Source organism: Emys orbicularis, chromosome 8 (genome assembly GCF_028017835.1).
Source record: "Emys orbicularis isolate rEmyOrb1 chromosome 8, rEmyOrb1.hap1, whole genome shotgun sequence".
NCBI lineage: Eukaryota > Metazoa > Chordata > Testudines > Emydidae > Emys > Emys orbicularis.
In genome coordinates, this window is record NC_088690.1 from 79,918,052 (window position 1) to 79,941,409 (window position 23,358).

The following is a 23,358-nucleotide window of genomic DNA, read 5'->3' on the forward strand; positions in this document are numbered from 1 at the left end:
GGTATCCTTAACTTAAAATGTCCTGGCCTTCTAATGCTGGGTGTCTGTAAAATAAAATATTCTATCAAGTCTTTCCCCAAAATTACTCATACAAACTTATAACCATAATTCCATTATAACATTAACTTTTCTCTGGGACTCCTTAGGGCTTTGAAGAGGTAGCTTGATCAGTCAAGGGCTTTTTAAGTTAGCAGACAAAGAGATGATAAGATCCGATGTCTGGATGCCGAAGCTGGACAGAGTCAGACTTAAAAATAAGGCATAAATTTTTAACAGTCAAGGCAATTAACCATTGAAACAGCTTTCTTAGGGATTTTGTGGCTTCTCCACCTCCTGAAATCTTTAAATCAAGATTAGAGGTCTCTCTAAAAGAGATGCTCCATCTCAATCACAAGTTACGGGCTTGATGTAGGAATCACTGGGTGGAATACTAAGTCGTAATGTTTATTCAGGATGTCAGACTAGATGATCATAACTGTCCTTTCTGGCCTAAGATCTGTAAATTTATAAAACACTAGTCTGTACTCTTTACTGGCTGTCAGCGACATCAGGTGAATTCAAGGGGCTGGCTACCACCCACCAAGCCCCACATGGGTGTTGGCCGCACCAGACACTCACTCCTACTTAACATGCCATCTTTATTTGTCCAGGACACCTAAGCTAACTACTCAAAGGAAGCCAGGTCTTTCAGTTACAGGCTCTCACTCTGGAATTCACTCTACCCAAAATCAGTGTAAGCCTTAGCTTGTCCATATTCAGGAAACAGACATGTCTTTGTCCAGACTTCTAAGGATATGAAGTCTCTCTTGTTAAGCCAACTCTCACTTCCAGAATCCGAAGCATTCAGCTTATACCAGCAAAATTTTCCTAGTCTTGGTCCTATGAAGTTGCTAATTTGGAGGGGAGACTGTAGATGGGTTGAGGAGTTGTGCAACTTGGGACTTGTTCTCTATGCTCGAATGTTTCTTTTCAATTTAAGCCCTGGGAAATGTTCACATGTTCCAGATGTTTCCATCCTGGATTAGGGTTGATGCTTTTAGTACCCTGAATTTCTTGAGCTAGTAGTCAAGGGTCGGATAATTTTTTCTCTTCTAAGGTCCCATCATTTCTAATTCTTCCAATAAATGTCTCTGTAAGGTATGATTCATAAGGGCTCTCTCCCTGTGGACTCTCAGAACAAGTTGTTGACACAGTCCTTCAATCAGAAAGTCTGCAACACAAAAAGCCAGCTACAGCACTTGGACCCCTTTTCTCTAGGTATTGCTAACGGTGACAGACCCAGACCAGTGGGGGTACAGGAGTCTGGTAGAGGGCAAATATACTGGTCACTGGATGAGTAGTTTTCTGTTCCCTGAATGACCAGTACAGGGGCTGCACTAGAGTAATCAGGAACCTGCTAGAACCAGTTAAGGCAGGCAGGCTAATTAGGACACCTGGAGCCAATTAAGAAGAAGCTGCTAGAATCAATTAAGGCAGGCTAATCAGGGCACCAGGGTTTTAAAAGGAGCTCACTTTAGTTTGTGGTGCGAGTGTGAGGAGCTGGGAGCAAGAGGTGCAAGGAACTGAGAGTGAGAGGGTGTGCTGCTGGAGGACTGACGAGCACAAGCGTTATCAGACACCAGGAGGAAGGTCCTGTGGTGAGAATAAGGAAGGTGTTTGGAGGAGGCCATGGGGAAGTAGCCCAGGGAGTTGTAGCTGTCATGCAGCTGTTACAGGAGGCACTATAGACAGCTGCAGTCCACAGGGCCCTTGGCTGGAACCCGGAGTAGAGGGTGGGCCCGGGTTCCCCCCAAACCTCCCAATTGACCTGGACTGTGGGTTCTTCCAGAGGGGAAGGTCTCTGGGCTGTTCCCCAACCCACATGGTGAATCTCTGAGGCAAGAAAATTCGCCAATAAGCACAGGACGCACCAAGATAGAGGAGGAACTTTGTCACATAACAAAAGGGTGGAGGTAGAGGGGGACAGCCTGATTTAATTTCATCCCCTCCGTTCTTGAGTTCTTCAAAAGATCATGCAGAAAACTGCTGTAAAAATACCAGACTTCATCTTAGGGGCCATTCATTGTCTGAAGGATTTTCTATCCTTGCTGATTTTTAAAAGCAGTGTTGTTCTCTTACTTCAAACCTTGTTCTATAATATCTATCTGTAACATCATCCTGTGTAAGCTTTGTGATCCCTATCTTTCCACAGGAACTCTAAATTCAGTATCCATCTTTGGCACACCACTTAAGTTGTTTTCCTGGTGACTATCACATTAGCACTCAGAAGGCAAAAACATGTTTTTACAAGATATTTACCTGAAGACCACGTTTAGTGTAACAAAATGTACATGTTATGACTTACTTCTCACTATCAATATTTCACATGCAAGGTACAAGGATAAACCAGAACCCATTGTTAAACTATTTTAACAACAAAAGGGATTTCATTAATTTATGCAGCTGGTACTAAATTGGGTCATAAGTGAGGATAAGTTCAGCAGAAAAATGGTCTGTCTCCATTGGATTGACTGAATGACAGAATTCAAAAAGTAATCTAAAAACCAAATTGACAATTGGAAGCAAAAATGAGGGATGGATAAAGAGCTAATTTAATTCTTTCCCTTGGGTTCTATTAGCATTTGGGGTCAAAAGTCCATGCAGCCACAAGGTGATAAAGCTGCAAGGTAATACAGCCTATGATTTGGCAAATTGAGGCTCCTTTGCCTCTCTGAAAATGTATTAGTGCCAATATCTGTTCTCTGCCAAATACATTTCTAGAATATACTGTCACTTCTGCAATCATTGAATGAGAAGGGATACTTTAGAGATCTGAAACAAATTCCTGAAAAAAGGCATGCAACTCTCTCCACCTCTATTGTGAAAAGTAAATGAGGCCAAATATTTAATTAGGTTTTATTTCATAAGAGGTAGTCCAGTAATTTCAGGTGTTTCCAAATCAATTGTTGCTGAACAGCCAAGCTAATTACTTTAGGAACTCCCTTAAAGGGAAAACTAGTGTGGTGTTTGGGAAAACGAAATGTGGGTTTGCAAAATCTGTTTGTGTGGAGATAATCTGAGTTTGTCCGGTTAACCCTGTACTTGGAAACGGTCCACAAATATTGTGGTGCAGATAAACTGTTTTAAATGGACTACAGTAATAGGCAAATTGCCAAATAATAGGGTAAGTTTTATCGTTTTGATACCACAACTCCAAATCCCTGGACCTTTTCCATATGATCTATGAAGCTGGACTAATATATCCCTTTAGAATTAGCACAGATATAATCTATTCCTCATGGTCTGTCAAGAAGATTATTTGTACATGTTCTTCATATCCTGAAATACAAGGGAAGGTCCTTCATCTTGCTTCTGTGGAGACTGTAGTCTGCTTAATTACAATGAGAATATCAAATGAGATTTCCCCGAAAGAATGTGGCCAGGCCATCAAATAGACTCCATGTGTTCTTCCAAAAGTTAAGGGAGTTCATATTTAAAAAAATACAAGCTAGCTTTTAAAATCTTGGACATAAGAGACAAAACATGAAGAGGAAAGAGGCTCTTCAGTGGAGTCATTACTAAGATTAGGTGGGGAAAGATCTTTGTTTTTTGCCAAAGCTCTACTGTGTAATTTCAAAGGAAATACACCTCTACCTTGATATAATGCTGTCCTCGGGAGCCAAAAAACCTTACCGCGTTATAGGTGAAACCGCGTTATATCGAACTTGCTTTGATCCACCGGAGTGCGCAGCCCCCCCCCCCCCCCCGAGCACTGCTTTACCGTGTTATATCCGAATTCGTGTTATATTGGGTTGCGTTATATCGGGGTAGAGATGTACATTTTTATAGTAACATTTACAGTATTGGAGTGAGATGACTGAAAATTTGGATGTATACAGCTGGCCAGATTTTTCAAGTTATCTTCGTTTGAGAGCTTATCATTAGTGGCAGGTTTTTTTAAAGGGTAGTTAAGTTTCCTTAAATGAAACTATTGACAAATAGGGGGATGCTTGAGTGTGTTTTTAAGCATGTAGGATGTGCTCAGACAACAGCCAGGGTGGCCAAATAAGTATCTAGTTCAATATATTTCTAACTATATTTTTCATGGTATTACACAGTCAGTTATTAAATAGTGTTGTTAATCTCAAATGGAAAGCAAAATGTGTAATATAGCCTTTGTTGGATAGTGGTGTACTGTCAGCTGTTCTGTTTATTATTGGTGCATATATCATTGCAGTAACTCACACGCTTTCCCTCCCCATTTTCCTTGCCCTTGGGTTGTAAGGTGTGTGTTTTTTTTTTGTTTTTGTTTTTAAATCTCCCCTGGAGAGCTGGAGGGGATTGAATTATGTTGCTCAGGTATCACATTACCAATAAAAAAAAAAAAATCAGCTATCGATCTCTCCCTACTGTCAAGAAGGCATGACTTCTTATGTCTGGAAGGTGTCATGTTGATTTAATTTCCATGTATTTGAGTTACAAGGTTTCTAGAATCCTTGCTGGGAAATACTTACCTTGATATCTGCTTCTTCCAAAAGGTAGTTTGTGGTCTTTTCAGTTTGCAGTCCTTACCAGGGACAGTATCGCATCATTTGAGCAGCTATCTTTATTTGGATGTAATTTAAATTATGTAAAAGTTTTTACATTGATAGCCAAGCAAAGTGAAATCTGCTTTGCCTGTGCTATCTGTTCAGTGATGTAAACAGACCAACGAAAGGTAGATACATAGAATCATAGAAATGTAGGACTGGAAGGGACCTCAGTGGGTCACTAGTCCAGTCCCCTGCACTGAGGCAGGACTAAGTATTATCTAGACCATCCCTGACAGGTGTTTGTTTGTCTAACCTGTTCTTAAACTTCCAATGACAGAGATTCCACAGCCTCCATAGGTAATTTATTCTGGAGCTTAGCTACCTTTACAGTTAGGAAGTTTTTCCTAATGTCTTACCTAAATCTTCCTTACTGCAATTAAAGCACATTACTTCTTGTCTTGTCCTCAGTGGTTAAGGAGAACAATTTATCACTCTTCTCTTTATAACAGCCTTTTACGTACTTGAAGACTGCTATCTTCTCGAGACTAAATAAATTCAGTTTTTTCAATCTTTCCTCATAAGTCATGTTTTCTGGACCTTTAATCATTTTTGTTACTCTCCTCTGGACTTTCTCCAGTTTGTCCACATCTTTCCAGAAGTGTGGTGACAAGAGCTGGACACAGTACTCCAGTGGAGGCCTTGTTAGTGTGAAGTAGAGTGTCTTGCTTACAACACTGCTGATAATACGTCCCAGAATGATGTTCACTTTTTTGTTTGCAACAGTATTACGTGTTGACTCATCTTTAGTTTGTGATCCACTAGAACCCCCAGTTCCTTTTCTACAGTCATGGGAAGTCATTTCCCATTTTGTGTTTGTGTAGTTGATTATTCCTTCCTAAGTGTAGTACTTTGCATTTGTCTGTATTAAATATCATCTTATTTATTTCAGACCATTTCTCCAGTTTGTCTGGTCATTTTTAATCCTACCCTCCAAAGTGCTTGCAACCCCTCCCAGCTTGGTATCTATCTGCAGACTTTATAAGTGTATTCTCTATGCAATTATCTAAATCATTTATGAAGGTATTGTATAGAACCAGACCCAGGACAGATCTCTGCAGGACCCCACTCAATATGCCCTTCCAGCATGATTGTGATGGGAGACGTCAACTACCCAGATATCTGTTGGGAAAATAATACAGCAGGGCACATAACCACCAAGTCCTGTGTTTTGAATGATTTTGTTAGTTGTTTAAAAAATAACCTCATACCCCTCTTCATCCTGGTTAGGTGGTCTATATTAGACGCCTACCATGACATCACCCTTTTTTTACTCCTTGTATCCAGAGACTTTCCACAGGTCTGCCTCCCACTTCTTTCTCAGTCTCCGTGCAGGTGTATACATCTTCGATATTTCTAGCACTCTTCTTCTTCCCAGAGGCTGGGGGTAGGTCTACTCACCAATACATTGCTGGTGTTCTGCAGTCCCCCATATTTCTTTCTCTCTCTCTCTCTGGCTAACAGGCTATCTTGTAGTTGTGTAGTAATTTTTTCAAGCCTTCAGATAACAGATTTAATATTTAGGTCTTAAATTCTGCAGAATTTAATAACTTCAGCCCTGATACTCACAAGGTAAAGCTTTTTCACTGTTCTAGTGAGTTGATGAGTGAATTTTTCAGACTCCCTTACCTTTTGCCATGTTTTGTCCTCTTCTGATCTTTGAATTTATAATGTAAGCATGATTTACCCAAAATTGAACCAGGCACATGTCATACTCAGATCTAGCTTGGCTTTCAGCATTATCGCCTTAATTGCTAGCCTTGCTTTATTGCAGACAGTTCTTGAAAGCATATCTTGATTATCCTGTCCAAGATGATTATTAAAGCAAGACAGGAAGCCTTTGATTCACGGGGAATGTTTTCTGGTACATTTTCAGCAAAGGTGACCTTTTTATGTCTTTATTAAAACTTATTCTGAATCTATATGTATGATACATCTAAATAAGGACATAAAAACAGAATAATAGAAATTCATTTTAGGTAACGTTACTAAGACACTTAATGAAGTTTTTTTACCAAGCTAGTTGTTTCTAGCTCCTGTAAAAGTCATCAGCCTACCTAGCTGATTTCATACTGTTTTTTATTTTTAATTTAATCTTATGTTCTACAGATTTACCTGTTGAACGTTTATACCAGTGGAGATGTATTTCTTCAATTTATTTTATCGAAGGAGGCAATTGTGATAAAATAACTTTTCATTACTCATAAGGATAAAATGGTTGCAGTCATTTTTCTAAGCTAATCCTTCCCTTTCCTCCTTGACAGTCTCGCTTGTATTTTCAGTTAATGGTTTACCCATGATAAATTGGGAACTTTCTTAGTGAGTAGACCCTAAGCCATCAATTTCTACAGAATATAAGCTTATATTTAAAAATTAAATAAATTCTCTTGTGCTTGTGGAAGACAACTTTATGAATGTGACCTGATGCATGCATTTAATGAGGCTGCAGGCAGGGCTGTCCCTAGGAGGGTGCAGGTTCTGGGACATAGGCGCTGAGTTTCTATCTGGCAAACCCCCCTTCCCCTTCGCTCTGCCCAGGCCCCGCCCTCACTCCACCCCTTCCCCCAAAGCCCCCCTCTTCCCGCCATGCCTCTTCCCCCTCCCTCTCCCCAGCTCTATCCCCTCCCCCGAGCATGCTGCACCCTCGCTCCTCTCCTCTCCCCCCTAGCGTCTCCAGATGCAGTGAAACAGCTGATTGGCAGTAGGTGCTGGGAGGGAGGGAGAGGCGCTGATCTGCGGGGCCCGCTGGTGGGCAGGCGGTGCTGAGGGGAGGGGGAAGTTGGTAGGGGGGCTCCTTGCTCACCCGCATCCTCACAAAGCGGGGGCCCCCTAAAGCACGGGGCCTGGAGCAGGCTCCCTGATTTGCTGTACCCTAGGGACAGCTCTGGCTGCAGGCATACAGCTCCAGTGACACAGCTGCTGCTTCTACCTTTCCTAAGCAGTAGCTGAGTGAAAGTGACAACTCTGCTCATTTTCTCGTCTGCTCTTCAGAATCCTGGGGGCAGTGATGCAGCAAGAATCATGTAAATTTAACTCTGCAGTTACATAGAAAATTCTACAGGAGAGGGAGACACTAGAGTTACTCACAGGAGTAAGATCCAAAAAATTGAGGCTGGGGTAGAGTAGTGGAAAGATTCCCAGCAGCCACGAGGTTCTTATGGCTCTAGGCTTGGGGAACATAAAGGACCCAGAGAATTATAGATCACTCAGTCTAACTTCAATACCTGGAAACATACTGGAACAAATTATTAATCAGTTTGTAAGCACCTAGAAGACAATAGGGTAATACGCAAATGCCAACATGAATTTATCAAGATACAAATCATGCCAAACGCATCTAATTTCCATCTTTGAGAGGGTTACTGGACTAGTAGGAAGCTGTAGATTTGATGCATCTTTTTTTTGTAAGGATTTTGACACAGTCCCACTTGACATTCTCATAAGCAAACTCAGAAAATGTGGTCTAGATGAAATTACTATAAAATAGGGTGCATAACTTATTGAAAGACTATATTCAGAGTAATGATCAATGGTTTGCTGTCAAACTGGGAGGACGTATGTAGTGGTGTCTTGCAGGGGTCTGTCCTGGGTCCAGTACTGATCAATATTTGCATTAATGACTTGGCTAATGGAGTGGAGAGTGTGCTTATAAAATTTGCAGGTGATGCCACAGTGGGAGAGATCACAAGCACTTTGGAGGACAGGATTAGAATTGAAAAAGTCTGTGACAGATTGGAGAGTCTGAAATCAACAAGATGAAAATCAATAAAGACAAGTGGAAAGTAAAGGAAAAATCAAATGCAAAATGTGGAATAACTAGCTAGGCAATAATACTGCTGAAAAGGAGTTATAGTGGATTATAAATTGAATCTGAGCCAACAATGTGATGCAAAAAAAAAAAAAAAGGCTAAGTCATTCTGGGGTGGACTATAAGGTGGATAGAAAGCTGGCTAGATCGTCGGGCTCAACGGGTAGTGATCAATGGCTCCATGTCTAGTTGGGAGCCGGTATCAAGCAGAGTGCCCCAAGGGTTGGTCCTGGGGCCGGTTTTGTTCAGTATTTTCATTAATGATCTGGAGAATGGTGTGGATTGCACCCTCAGCAAGCTTGCAGATTACACTAAACTGGGAGGATGGGTAGATACGCTGGAGGGTAGGGTAGGGATAGGATACAGAGGGACCTAGACAAATTAGAGGAATGGGCCAAAAGAAATCTGATGAGGTTCAACAAGGACAAGTGCAGAGTCCTGCACTTAGGATGGAAGAATCCCATGCACTGCTACAGACTAGGGACCAGTTCTGCAGAAAAGGACCTAGAGGTTACAGTGGATGAGAAGCTGGATATGAGTCAACAGTGAGCCCTTGTTGCCAAGAAGGCTAATGGCATTTTGGGCTGTATAAGTAGGAAAATTGCCAGCAGATCGAGGGACGTGATCATTCTCCTCTATTCGGCATTGGTGAGGCCTCATCTGGAGTACTGTGTCCAGTTTTGGGCCCCACACTACAAGAATAATGTGGAAAAATTGGAAAGAGTCCAGCGAAGGGCAACAAAAATGATTAGGGGGCTGGAGCACATGACTTATGAGGAGAGGCAGAGGGAACTGGGATTATTTAATCTTCAGAAGAGAAGAATGAGGGGGGATTTGATAGCTGCTTTCAACTACCTGAAAGGGGGTTCCAAAGAAAATGGATCTAGACTGTTCTCAGTGGTAGCAGATGACAGAACAAGGAGTAATGATCTCAAGTTGCAGTTGGGGAGGTTTAGGTTGGATATTAGGAAACACTATTTCACTAGGAGGATGGTGAAGCACTGGAATGGGTTACCTAGGGAGGTGGTGGAATCTCCTTCCTTAGAGGTTTTTAAGGTCAGGCTTGACAAAGCCCTCGCTAGGATGATTTAGTTGGGGATTGGTCCTGCTTTGAGCAGGGGGTTGGACTAGATGACCTCCTGAGGTCCCTTCCAACCCTGATAGTCTATGATTCTATGTTTTAGCAGGAGTGTTGTATGTAAGACATGGGAGGTAATTGTCCCAGTGTGCTTGGCACTGGTGAGGCCTTAACTGAAGTACTGTGTCCAGGCCTGGGCATGGCACTTTAGGAAAGATGTGGACAAATTGGACAGAGTCCAGAGAAGAGCTACAAATATGATAGGTTTAGAAAACCTGACCTGTGAGGAAGGGTTAAAAAAAACAAACAGCTGGGCATGTTTAGTCTTCAAAAAAGAAGTTATGGGGGCCAGGGGATCTGTTAGGTCTTCACTTTCTTTTTGTAACAGCCCTTAACATATTTGATCAGTTGTTCTGCATGTCCACTGAAGGTAGGACAAGAATTAATGGGCTTAATTTTCAGCAAAGGAGAATTAGGTTAGATATTATTAGGAAAAAACTTTCCAACTATAAGGATAGTTAAGCACTGGAATAGACTTCCAGGGGAAAATGTGGAATCCCTGTCATTGGAGATTTTAAAGACCAGATTAGGCAAACACCTGTTGGGGTGGTTTTAGGAGTACTTGGTCCTGCCTCAGAGTAGGGGGCTCGACTAGATGACCTCTCTCCAGCCCTACACATCTATGATTCTATATCAAGTTATTAATATGGAACTGCTATGCCTGTTAAACCTCTGTGCATGCCCAGTGTAAACTGGATGTCTCCACAAGCTTGAGCAGACTGTCTATTGAAAGCTTGTGCAGTTAATAAGTGCTGTACTGTCTCTTGACAAACCTGTTTCCTGCGTACTTACATGGGGTGGAATGAGAGATGGAGGAAGCTCTCTTCCATCGCAGGGAGCTCATGTGAAAAATGAAGTTCCCAAGCAGGGCACAGGGCCAGCATGCTGGTAAGAATTTCAGGATGTGCTCTTCTTTTCTGAGGTGTGCCAGGGTTTCTCACCCAGGTGATGTCCATAGATGTCTCTAGTGGGTATTTAATTTTTAATTAGTCAGTTAGCAGAAGGGGGAATGTGGGTGGGATGGCAGGTCTTCGGCTGCTGTTGCCACAAAAGCTTGTAATATTTCAGGAGGAAAATCTCTCTGTTACTAATGTTTTAGCAAGTAAACTGAAGGAACTTAAAATGGTTCCCCCAGGGAAGCATGGAAATGGTACTGCCCCATGCCCTTCACTAGTGGGTGACTCCTATTTGTGCTGCAGGAGATACAAATTCACCTCTGCCTGTGAGGGTGAACCAAGTGCACTTTTTACTATAACACATACGAAGGTCAAAAAATAATTAAGGCAAATGTGTGTGTTATCAAACAAATGAACAGTAACCTAGCAGGTGGATAATCTATATTTTTAACACATCCCATGGATAACATAAATATTGTGATGCTTAACCCAGGAAAAAGAACACTTCTGAATCTGAATCCTTTCCCTACTGTCAGACGTTGCTTAGAGCACTAACAAGGCTCTATCATCCCTGTCTGTTCTGGGCCACTCTTCGCATATCCTCTATGTTAAAGCCCATTAGTTTTCTCTCTCTGTGTACTGTTGGACAGATGGATTCTTTCAGCCATCCCCTTTTTCATGTTCTTCTATCTGACCAGTCATACACCTGCCATCGGAGATGATCTGGCTTCTTTCCTAGCATATCCCAGATATCCAGAAATGAAGATGGAAATAACTTTTGGAGATAACTTTTCTAGGAAACAAAACCAAATCAAAATTTTGTTTTATTCTTTTTCATGATTAAAATGAATGATTTCAAATTACCTTGATTTAAATTATCTGCTCTGGTTGGATGAGAGTTTCCTCTAGTTTATTATCCTGTGAGAGTACAGTGTATTTGATAGCTACTTTCAACTACTGATTCTCCTGTTTTTGACTTTGGTTATAAGTGTGTGAAACTGTGGGTGTGTATATGCTGTAGGAAACTGGTATTTTCCAGCATTTAAGTTTGTCTGGCTTGTAGTTCTGGGAACTGAGTTTAGAGGAGGTTTTTTTATTATTATTTTATTTGAAGCTTTATTGAGGGGATGTATATAAAAATTACAGGTGGTAAGTGGCAGAGGTTTTGTAATTTAAGTGTGTGAAGGAACCTTGGATTTCTGTAGCATTAATTCCATAACGTTTGCTGTAGTGCATAAAATGTAATAACTCCTTCCATACAAATACCTACCCACCCTGCATACACAGAATTTATTTTAAAATATCTGCTTGAGGAGGTTGCAGATGAAATCTTTGTCAGCTTCACCTTTGAGTAACAACCGAAATTTCATATAGCAAGAAGCTTTTGTGGTTGCAAGTACTGTATGTAACATGCTCCTTTGTAGAGGGTCTTCCAAGTTGCCCACCCACTCAGCTGTATTTGTCATCTAAAATGTTATTTCTCTATACTCACATCTGTTTCCACTCTATTGCAAATTGTAATGCTGCTGTATATTCTCTGTGTATGGTGGCTACTTTCCCAGTATATTGAAAATTTATGCCGTGTAAGGGGATTTTACAGGTTCTCAAAAACATGAAATATTTTCCCACAGTAGCCACACCACATAATGTCTAAATGAAATGACATCGACGCATAGAATTAAAATATACACCTGCACATGACTTACTGCTTCATAGTGCTCAGACAAATGTATAAATAATATTTCGGTTTCCTTCATTTGTAGCCAACATTTACATATGGTAACCTTATTAAGTAGCTTCCATTGGTGAAATTTTGAGCATTGAACTAAATAGAAACAGTGAATGAATTAAAATGAATGTCTTTTCTTCTGTTCCCAGAACATTAAATGATATTGCCCTGCAGAGGGCAGGTGATTAATATCACCTTTTAAATAAACAAACATAGCTAAATACGGTAAACCAAAAATTAAATGGCTACCTCTTCCCCCTGCAAAAAAACCCAAACCGAACAAACCTAATCAAATATTGTAATGAGCAATCTGATCTCTGCCAGGCACATTACAATAGACTCCCAGGGCTGAATCTGGCATGGTGGTCAAAAACTCAATACATACAAGCAGAGCATAATTATTTAATGCTCAATGTACAAGTTGCTGATCAACAGTTTGAAAAATTTGGAAGCATTGGCTGACCAGTATTGCTGCTCTGAAAATGAAAACTGGCTTCCTGCCTTAATTTTCTTGTAAATGTCACCAAAGGGCAGGAAAAAAGTGGATGATTTGACAGCATAGCTTGCTGTTTTGCTTACCACCATCTCTTATCTCGTGTAAGCCAATTGTACCCTTCTGGCACTTCAGGAAGAGTGTTGGTGGGGTAAATAGGTATGTGGTCTCCCTAGAATGTGTTATGAGATACCATTGGACAGCAACATTTTTTTAAAATTAAATCAAATTTGTGTCTTGATTTGTCCTTGAAAAATCAGTTTTATGTTCTTGGGTGTTTTTGCAGGTTTTTGGGGGGAAACCAGAAGGAGGGACAAAACATAGTTCAGAACTCTGATTCAGAGATGAGATGCTTTAGTAGGAGTGCCCTGAAGGGCTAGAAGGGGGAGTGGAGATTATAAATTGAGCATAGCATCAAGATATCAATAAGTAAGCTCTCCAGAACAAATCTTCAGTTCATCAACTGCTCAATTCCCATTCACCTGTTTTTTCTCTTTCAAACATTGCAATCTATCATATGACTTACCTGTTTTTTTGTGTGTTAACAGAGGATGAGAAATCCCCAGTGTATCTAGGGATTCCATATGTTGTGCTGTAATTTTGTTTGTTTGTTCCACTGCACTGATTCTTTTATGATTACTATTATAAATCTTCTAAACAGGATTCCTGATTTCTTTGAAATGGCTCAGCATGTGTCCTATCGCCAATGTAAAGTTGATTAAAAGATGGTGTGTAAATCTGCTTTTAATGTTAAATTGATTACAGCCTATTTGTTAAAATATACCAGATTTGAATTTTCTATTTCCCCAGCAAAGTATACACCACAAAATCAAAGTGAGAGGCTGAATTATTTCATATTTAAAAGAGAATTTTAGGAAGAACACATAGTGGATAAACATCTTATAAATAATTTAAAGGCAATTTCCCAATAGTAAATTTTTATTTTTATAATAGTCCCTATTTCATGTTTTCATTTTATTTTTTTCTTGGTTTTCATCAGGGTTTAAAATGAGATGTATAACAAAAACATTTCACAAAGTTGGTTCCTAAGAAAAACAGCATCAGTTACTATATTTTGCTATTTGACACGTTAGCTGAAGTTTTCAAAACAGATGTGACCTCCATTTTGGACTTTAAACAAATTTGTATTGTTGTTCACCCTCCCAAATCAGACTGAGTGTAGTGTGATGTCCCTGAATTATAAAAACAGAGGCTTTGTATAACCTATATCAGATGATGGGATTAATTAAATGATCAAACTGAATTTTTCCCATTATAGAAAGAGATCTGCCTCACTCAAGCATTAGAGAGCCTGGTGCAAGATTGATGGTTGTAACAATGACAAAAAAGTTGTAGCTTTGTCTTGACAAAATGCAAAAGTCATAATTCTGATTAGTCCTATTTTACATATTTGCTATTGGAAATATGCTCATGATTTAAAAGTACATAGCCCCAAAAGAACCAAATATGTCAGTGCTCATGGAGGAATTTTACTTGAGGTGAAAATCCAAGTCATATTTTTGTCCAAGAAATCATGGTTTTAACAAACATACACTGCTTTATTCATCACTTGGTTTAAATAGTTTTTCTCTCTTTCTAGACTATAGAATCTAACTGGCGATGTGGACGACACAACTTGCAAAGAATTCAGTGCCGCTCTGAAAATAGCAAAGGTGTCTACTGTTTACAGTATGATGATGAAAAGATCATCAGTGGCCTACGGGATAACTCCATCAAGGTAATACACTTCCTTCCTCTTTATTTAGAAAGATGAGCCACTGCCTCTGTCTTGGCTTTAAACTTGGAAAGGAGGCTGTCAGGTGCTGCTTGTTTCCTTGGGGCCCATCTCTCCTGTCTTTTTGTGGGATAGTGTTGTTTGTGCAGCACTTTCTGAGGATGGCATGTTTTGCATGCTCTCTCAGGGGAAGCTGGTAACATATCCCTGCTTGTGTTTTGCCTCATGAGTGATGGGGACTGCCAGTCATGGCAATTTTGACCAGATTGAAAATCAACACCGTCTGTGAAATCAGGTTTACTGTAAACAGATGGCTTGTGTCCCCTTGCTTGGCTGCATCCTATGGTTTTGTTAATGGTTTGGATTATTGCTAATTTCTGCTCTTTCCCTATGAAACAAAATGTTTCCTTATGGACGACAAACTTCTGTCTCATGGTTGGCAGTTTCATAGATCTGTCCAGCATGTGCTTGTCTCCTTGGCAAGGCAGGAGAACATAAAAACAGAAGTGAAGGCTCAAGGCCCACACCTGGAAATTGCAGGAGAATGTGCATGCTGGATTGCTCATGGATTCTCTTTACCACCACTGGTCTTCTCTTCAAATAGTGAAAGACAAAATTTCAACCCATATCTTTGTTTTTGACAGATTTGGGATAAGACAAGCTTGGAATGTTTGAAAATATTAACAGGGCACACTGGCTCCGTTCTCTGCCTGCAGTATGACGAGAGAGTCATTGTAACTGGATCTTCGGACTCTACAGTGAGGTGAGCTTCAAGTATTAGCCCAATGAACTCAAGTCTGGGGTAGGGACGCTCAAAACAAATAATCCACTGCAAGTACTAAAGCATAAGGACCACTCCACAAAACAAATATAGTACTGTGTCTTAAAGGGCTAGACACATGATACAGTAAAAGACCATATGCAGTATTTTCTAGCATCCCCAAGCTTTAGAGTTGCATACTTGTAGGATTTGAATTTCAAAAGTTTTGAAAGACTATAAACCCTCATGATTCAGAGCATAAGCCAACATCCGACTGGGATAGGAAGAAACTTCTCTGCTGGGTTGGGTTATTCCATAATTGCCCAATTTAGGGTTTCTTGCATCTTCCTCTGAAAAATCTGACCACCATTGATGATAGGATACTGACATTTGATCGCTGGCCATTCCTGTATTCTTAGGTTTAAAGTTTTATGTGATCTTAATGCTCAATAAAGGGGCTGTAGTGTCAGCCCTGGAAACGGCAATGCTTGTCCAGGTACAGCACAGTCAGTCATTGCAGGTTTCTTTGGAGTGTTCTGTGTTGCCTTGGCCTGGAGGAGACTTCATTCTCCATGTCCAATGAGTTCTTAATCTCTGAGAGAGCCATTTATGGTCTCTTTTGTGGTGTGGATGCCATTGCACTACGAATTGAGGGGAGATTACCACATCTTCGTTTCACATGAGCTAGTGGACAGCTATGGGATGGCAGTAACTTCCAGTTGCTACTGACCTGAACTTGAACTGGCATCTTTCATATAGGTAAAAGATTCATATCTCATTACCAGTCCTCGGTGTAATCCATTGTCAGCCTCTGCTTGATTTGTAGCTTTTATACATAAGCCCCATTTTCTGTTAAAATGACTTCTGGAAGCAAGCCATGAGACTTAGCAACTTTGGGCAGCGAGAGAGATAAAATAGTTGAGGAGGGCTGTCCCTCAGACTAGCAGACCACTCTTCATTGCATACATTTCCTGTTTGTAATGTGTGTAGTCATCTCAGTTAATTCAGGATAAATTTCATTTTTCCCCCCCCCCAGAGTTTGGGATGTAAACACAGGCGAAGTTCTGAATACGCTGATTCATCACAACGAGGCAGTGCTTCATTTGCGTTTCAGTAATGGCTTAATGGTGACATGTTCAAAGGACAGGTCCATTGCTGTTTGGGATATGGCATCACCTACTGATATCACCTTACGTCGTGTGTTGGTTGGCCATCGTGCTGCTGTTAATGTTGTAGACTTTGATGACAAGTATATTGTCTCTGCATCAGGTGACAGGACCATTAAAGTAAGTTGGCAGAAAAAGCCCTGCTCTGTTTACTCAGGAAACTACAAATCAAAATGATTAATGTGTAAAAAAAATTCCACTTCAGAAAAATTTAGAGTTGTTGAATGTGTGGTTAAAAAAACAATTCCCAAATGTGTATGTGAGCAGTTCCGTGGCTATTTCTTTATCATTCATCTATCACTTCCCGTTAGATGTTAAAGCCTTTATGAAAATAACTTGACTTGTAACATTTTTTTGTGGCTTCTATCATAAAGTTATAAAAAGCTTAAAATCTACTCACGATTAGGTCTTGAAATTGGCTAGAAAATTAAGCATGGCACTTTTCTGTGCTTTTTTTCCAAATTATTTGTGTTTTCTATAAATTGTCAATCCTATTCTAGAGATGAAATGTATAGGCAGCCACCTTTTCCCACCATACCTTCTCAGCAACTAAACAAAATTTTGCCATGTTTGAGGGATTAAAATGCTGTGTTTGAAGACCGCCAGATCATCTTAGTTACCCCAAACTTACTATACAACAAAGCTGTTTCCATCCCTCCCTCCCTAGACCCACAGCTGGTTTAGACTGTGCCAAGAGCTTTTTTCTGGCAAAGTTATGTCCGACACTTGCCAAAGGTACTGTATTCTTATGGGAAATGACCCATTAGACCCTTTACAACTTTAAATACAACTTCTTAAAAAAAATGCACAAAGATTCTAAACAATTCATTTAACATTGACCCCCCCATCTTTCCACCCCCAAACATTCTTCTCTCCGCCTCAAGTCAAGTGTCCCTGGTCTTGTCTTAAATAAGCAGTAGATTGTTGGCCATGTCAATGGTAAAAAATAGGTTAATGATATTCAGACTAGACTTTTGTGTCTAGAAGCCTGTTATTTTGTGATCTGATTGCTAACCAGCCAACATTTAAATTCAATCAGAATTCTAAAATTACTTAATCAATGCTTGCTTGCTTTACAAAAAGTTTAAACATTTTTAATATTTTAAATTTAAGATGATTTAGTCAATTTGAACAGATTTATGTATTATAGCAGTGCTGGGAGGACCCAGCTCGGTTTGGAGCCCCATTGTGACGCACATTGTACAAATACAAAATATACCATGGTCCTAGCCCCGGAAGAGCCCACAGTCTAAGCTTTCGTTCAGCTTTTCCCTCAAAGTTCTTCTTCCGAGTCCTGATTTTTTTAATGAAGTTTGAACATAATTTCTGTTTAACTTATAAAACCTCGAGCTCTCTCAAAATTGAATGTCTTTAATTTTTTCCACAGGTCTGGAGTACAAGCACATGTGAGTTTGTTCGTACTCTAAATGGGCACAAGCGTGGCATTGCATGCCTTCAGTACAGGGATCGACTAGTTGTGAGTGGATCATCAGACAACACCATTAGGTGGGTTGAAGACAGTTGCTAACAGCATATTGGAGAGAATGTGCATTTGCAAATGTAAAAAGAAGAGATTTTTTTCTAAGTCTCTTGAACCTGCCCTGCAGTTTAATAGCACAGTAATCATTTAGCTTTTGATGCGTCTTGTCAGCATTAGAACAGGCAACCATTGCTGAGGAGGGAACAGGTAACATACAACATATACTCAAGCAAGTGCAGCTCACAAACTGTTGGGCTGATGTCAGCATCTAAAAATGTAATTTACAAATCCCACATCTTAATACAGTCTATTGATCTGAAGATCACTGGAGAAATTGGGGGTCCAATTAAAGCACCAGGTTATTTCAGATACTACATATACCTCTGATACACATGGCTTTATCTGCAGAATAAAACGGGAGATGGATTCAGCAATAAACTCATTTATATTGAAATAGTCACAAGCTTCCAGCCTTTACTTTTAAAATGCATTTAATTTGGAAAATGATCGAGCCAATTCCGTGGGGCAGACTGACTAGGAATGTGTCTGAGTTGCCGTGTACTCCCTTCTGGGGACTGCGTACAGGGGCCTCAGGTGTACCTTCTTGCAAAGTAGTATGGTTCTAGTTTTCAGAGACCCAATAAAGATTATATTGTAATGGAAATTGCAGCATGAGTAAGTGGATTGGAGCGCTATTGTCACACAAGCGTTTCTCAAAGATCCATTTCTTCTGTTTCCTTAAGGTTATGGGATATTGAATGTGGTGCCTGTTTAAGAGTACTAGAAGGCCATGAAGAACTGGTTCGATGCATCAGATTTGATAACAAGAGAATTGTTAGTGGAGCCTATGATGGGTACGTGCTTCAAACACACTTTGAGAAAGTTATTCATGTCTCTCCTAGTAAAGCACACTTTTGAAAGTTCTCATCCTTAACTCTCACAATGAGGATTCTCTTTTGGTTTGCATCCTGTTGTCTAAGTGATCTGGTTATGACATATCTACATTTAACCTGGGTGTTGCCCACTTCCTGTAGATTTCAGTAATGCAGACTACCTATATCCTGAATGTAGCCTTTGAATATTATGTGGTCTGTTTTATTCTGCAGCTCCTTCCAGTAACTTGTTCTTAGGGCTCTTTAACTCTGTTCATTGGGGTAGGTAGGTAGCTCTAGCTCCCTGCAGAATTAAGTAATCTGCTAATCAAGTTTATATGGCTTTGCTGTACAGCTCAAGCTGGTTAGAATGGACAAATAGCTTGTCTTAAGTAGTGTCTGGTCTGAATAGACACTTCACTTTGTTTCCACTCCGTAAACATCACTCCTTGAGAAACTCCCTGCTTCCCAACAGGTCTGGCTGCCTTTTTACTAGACACCAGCACTGAGACTGTTTGTATTCTGAGGCTATATAAATACGAGCTTACAAAATTTTGAAATTGCAGCAGCACAGTCCAGCAGAGAGGCTGCAATATCTTCTGTTCTCTGATAGGAGCCTTAAAGTTAGTGGTGTGGGGCTACTATGAGGGCATCAGGAGCCACCTGTAAAGGAAAATGGCTTAACCTTGAGTGAATTCAAGGAAACTGTACAGGGACATGGATTATCCCATTGCTTTTATTCTCCTTGGTAGCTTGTCACCTCTGGTATTGGGCTGAATTGTAGTTCAAGTGAACAACATAGTGCTGTTGAAGGCAAGTCAGGAACTCCTTTCAACTTGAATTGGTTATTTTGATTCTATCCCTCTCTTGGGATCTGTAATCCTAAATAGATTCCCAGGGGCTGTTCTCCCTGCATTTCATCAGCAGTATGCTAGACTTTGAGGTCTTCTCAGTTCTAAGTCAATATGCAAAATATTCCCCAGATGCAGAAGTGAATAATTCTGTTTATGTATATATGTGTGCAGCAGTGCCTAGACACCCAATCAGTGATCAAGGCCCCCTTGTGCTAGTTGCTGTGCTCACACAAGACAATCCCAACCCCCAATGAACTTAGTCTTAGAATTTCTTTAGTCCTGTGCTAATATTGTCTTATTGCTAATAGGTTAGCGTTGGGGAGATTCCAACATTTGCTTTCTGTTGATTCAAATGTTTTTGTAATGCTTATAATTGAAGTAACATTTCTAGTATAATAAAATAACCAACATTCTTGTTTCATTTTATAGCAAAATTAAAGTTTGGGACTTGCAAGCTGCTCTTGACCCTCGTGCCCCAGCCAGCACACTATGCTTGCGTACATTGGTGGTATGTAAACATTGATACATTTGGGGTTTTGCACAAAAATACTATTTTATATTTGGCAAAAGTGAACATTTTAATGTTAAATTTTATTACAAATGCATTGAGTGTCTTGGGGTAGATAAAAAATTCAGCACATTCTGCAAATTCTGCTCTGTTCCCAGAGCTGGGAACAAACGAAGAGGATTGGGCATGCTGCATTGTGCACTGAATTCTTGTTGACTCTGAGCATAGAAGAAAAATTGAGCTGTTAAGCTCTTCTGGCTTGGTATTCTCAAATGGTCTAAAAATGTAATCGATACGACATTGCATCCAAATCATTCTGGTCCCTGGTGTGGTATTTTAATATCATATAAATATTGTACTACTGGCTTTAAATAAATGGACTTCTATTAAATGGAAACAATTTGGAATACTATCAGCCTTCCTTAACCCTTTCACCTAATTGTAAAAATGGAAAGAATAGATGCAGGAAGGGAGGGGATCTTGTGGTGAGATTACCATAGGAACTCTAATCATTTCAAAGAAGACTACCATATTTTAAGTGGCTACCTTAGATTTTTTTTTTTTTTTTTTAAATAAAGGCTTTGATTTATGGCAATAGTAGGGACATTGGGTAGCTCATCGTATGGGTCATTGACTATACAGAGCGTTTCATCTCCAGATTCAAAGCTTGAACCTTGTCCGAGTCAGTAGTGACCAGAAGTCATTGCTTACATGGTATCTATTTGATGGCTTATGTGAAATGATCTTGGCTTGTCCACTTCCTGCAGAAGAGCCCGCAGCACAAAAACTGTAATTGGCTCCCTTAGCAGTCTTGGCATAGAGATCAAGTATTGAATGGGCAGGGGGACTCCACTGACCTCTTATTCTTTGAGTATAATTCAATTACTGTATGTGTTGACTTCAGACTCCAGTCACTGGATTATCAGTATGGCACTTTTGGCCAGTCCTTTAAACATTTTTTAAAAGGTACAATGCCATCACTTACTATGGTGGATCATCAGGGCCAAGTACAGACCTTTGCAGGGTCCTGTGCTAGTGCAAAGTCCTGGTGCCATTTTGGTATTGTTGTTTCTGCGAAGAGTTCCTAGAGGGGCCACTTTTAAAATTCTTTCTCAAGAGCACGTATTGAAACTCTGCCTACTTTTACAAATAATTGGGACTGGAATGGCTAATGAAATGCCTTATGGGGACTGCACAATACTTTAAGTAGCAGCAGTGTTTAACATACAAAAAAATTTTGTGCAGCAGATAAACCCTGACAGCTTGTCAGCACTAGCCAATCTTTTTTTGTTTAAGTTGCTTACTCTCCGTTGGCAGTCTGTCCAGCTGGCTTGTAGTTCTCTCAGCCTTTATCTCTCTGGTTCTCAACTTCATAGTAAAATTCATGGCCTACACAAACTTTATATTGAAGCCACTGTATTCGCTGCAATATTTAAATAGCAGTAATTCTTCTCAGACCTGTGTATGAACCTTGACCAGCAAGTCAAAACTTTCATCTCCAATTTTGTGTCCAAATGAGTGTTTGAGTATGAAATTAGTGAAAGATGATCCATCTCCTGGCCTACTAACTGAACTCTTAATGTTTATAGGAACATTCAGGACGTGTGTTTAGACTCCAGTTTGATGAATTTCAGATCATTAGTAGTTCCCATGATGACACAATTCTGATTTGGGATTTCTTAAATGTGCCACCCAGTGCCCAGAATGAGACACGCTCTCCATCCAGAACATACACTTACATCTCCAGATAACAGTCTGCACTTTACTAGCCTCATAAGGTAAACTCTATTATATTAAATGTATTCTGTACTTGTGTATTCACTGTCATTTGCCTGGTGCTGGTCATGGTAATTTATATATCAGCTGTCACTGAGTTCTCCTAATGTATCTGCTGTTGATGCTGCTGCTGTTTGGATCAGGAAGCCTTTGTGCGGTATCAGGCTTTGATTCTTAACGCTTAAAACATCATAGTATCTAACTCATCTTCTACATCTTCGCTGTTGTTCCTCCTGCCTCTAATCAGGTAGTTGATGTACTAACCACTATATTTTTGCAACACATTTACAATTGAGAAATGTAAGAATTTATAACTAGGTCATTTAAAAAGATATTCAGTTGTTATAAATCTCAAACTGAGAATCAGGGTGGATTTGATTTAAATCACTAGTCAGGAAGACTCGATTTAATCATGGATTTCTACATAAAAGTGCATTCTTGTTAGTAGTTATAACCTTAATACATATTCTTCACAACTCAGAGATAGATGCAGGTTTCATTTTTAGAAGGTAGTACACACTATATATTTTTTAAGTGATTTATTTTGAAAACTTTTCAGATTAGTTTTACAGCTATATCAGAAAATGAATGATTGTTTGGTTATTTCATTTACCAAAGGTAATTGAAGCAGATATTTATGAAGTCACTGGGAGGTGAACTATCTCCAATTCAACAGGTTAATCATTAATATTTGGAGGATTTTCTTGCCATGCTGTATTAGGAGGAGAACATCACCAGACAGACATTTAAATTGTTTTATTTAACTAAAACAACATTATGTATTCTGGATTTTTTTCTTCAACAGCAAACATAATATTTTAACAAACCACGCATATGAATTTTTGAATTTAGTTAAACATTCAAGTTTTTTAAAATCAGGTTTGTTTTTGGTTAAAATTGTTTTTAAATAAAATAGTTAAATGAATTTTTTTTAAAAAACAAAACAAAAATTAAATCGATTGTCAGCCAGGTCAACATGAGAAACTTAAAATATTGGCTTCTGCAGCTAACTCGGTCGTCTTCACCTTCATTTTCCTGTTAGTTCATAATCTGGAAAAGAAAAACAAGCTTTCCTGCTTTTTCAGGTCCCAAATGATTTCTCAATTTGGAACGAATTAGTCCAAAGGAAGAAAATATTCCTTCTACACCGGCAGAAGAAGCCGCTGCTGCTAAGTGAGATTATCACTTCAACAGTCTCTGAATCCAAGTGCTTAAGTGACTTCCACCAGTTCACTGGTGTGACTTTCTTTAAAACAGCATCAGCAAACATATATTTCTTGAATGGTTCACCCTTAGGTCTGAAGTTTATTATAGTTGGCATTTTGGAGGGATGATTGCTGGATGTCCATGTCATAGCCAACTCCTCTTCTTCAGCAGTTAAGGTTTGACCCTGGTACCGAGTATTGAGAATAATTGCAAGAAAATGAGCTGGAGATAGTGCTTGTCCCATTTGTTTTTTTAATGCTTGTAATTTAACTCGGTCATTGCATATTTCTCTTTTTAAGATCTCTCTGTTCCTTCCAAATTTCAACAGCGTCAGCAATAAAACAGCTATTTCCCTGCATTTTGTTCAGG

At 39.7% G+C, this 23,358-nt stretch overlaps 1 protein-coding gene across 1 annotated transcript in view; it reads left to right on the top strand.

The window, feature by feature from the left end:
• The window catches only part of FBXW11 (F-box and WD repeat domain containing 11), a 67,658-nt gene that overhangs the window by 36,991 nt on the left and 7,309 nt on the right, over positions 1–23,358 (top strand). The window contains exons 6-12 of the mRNA XM_065409227.1: positions 14,233–14,370; positions 15,012–15,130; positions 16,164–16,413; positions 17,681–17,799; positions 18,517–18,627; positions 19,929–20,007; positions 21,597–21,785. Coding sequence (XP_065265299.1) covers positions 14,233–14,370; positions 15,012–15,130; positions 16,164–16,413; positions 17,681–17,799; positions 18,517–18,627; positions 19,929–20,007; positions 21,597–21,758 — 978 coding nt within the window. The 3' untranslated portion in view covers positions 21,759–21,785. The remainder of the gene's footprint in view (positions 1–14,232; positions 14,371–15,011; positions 15,131–16,163; positions 16,414–17,680; positions 17,800–18,516; positions 18,628–19,928; positions 20,008–21,596; positions 21,786–23,358) is intronic.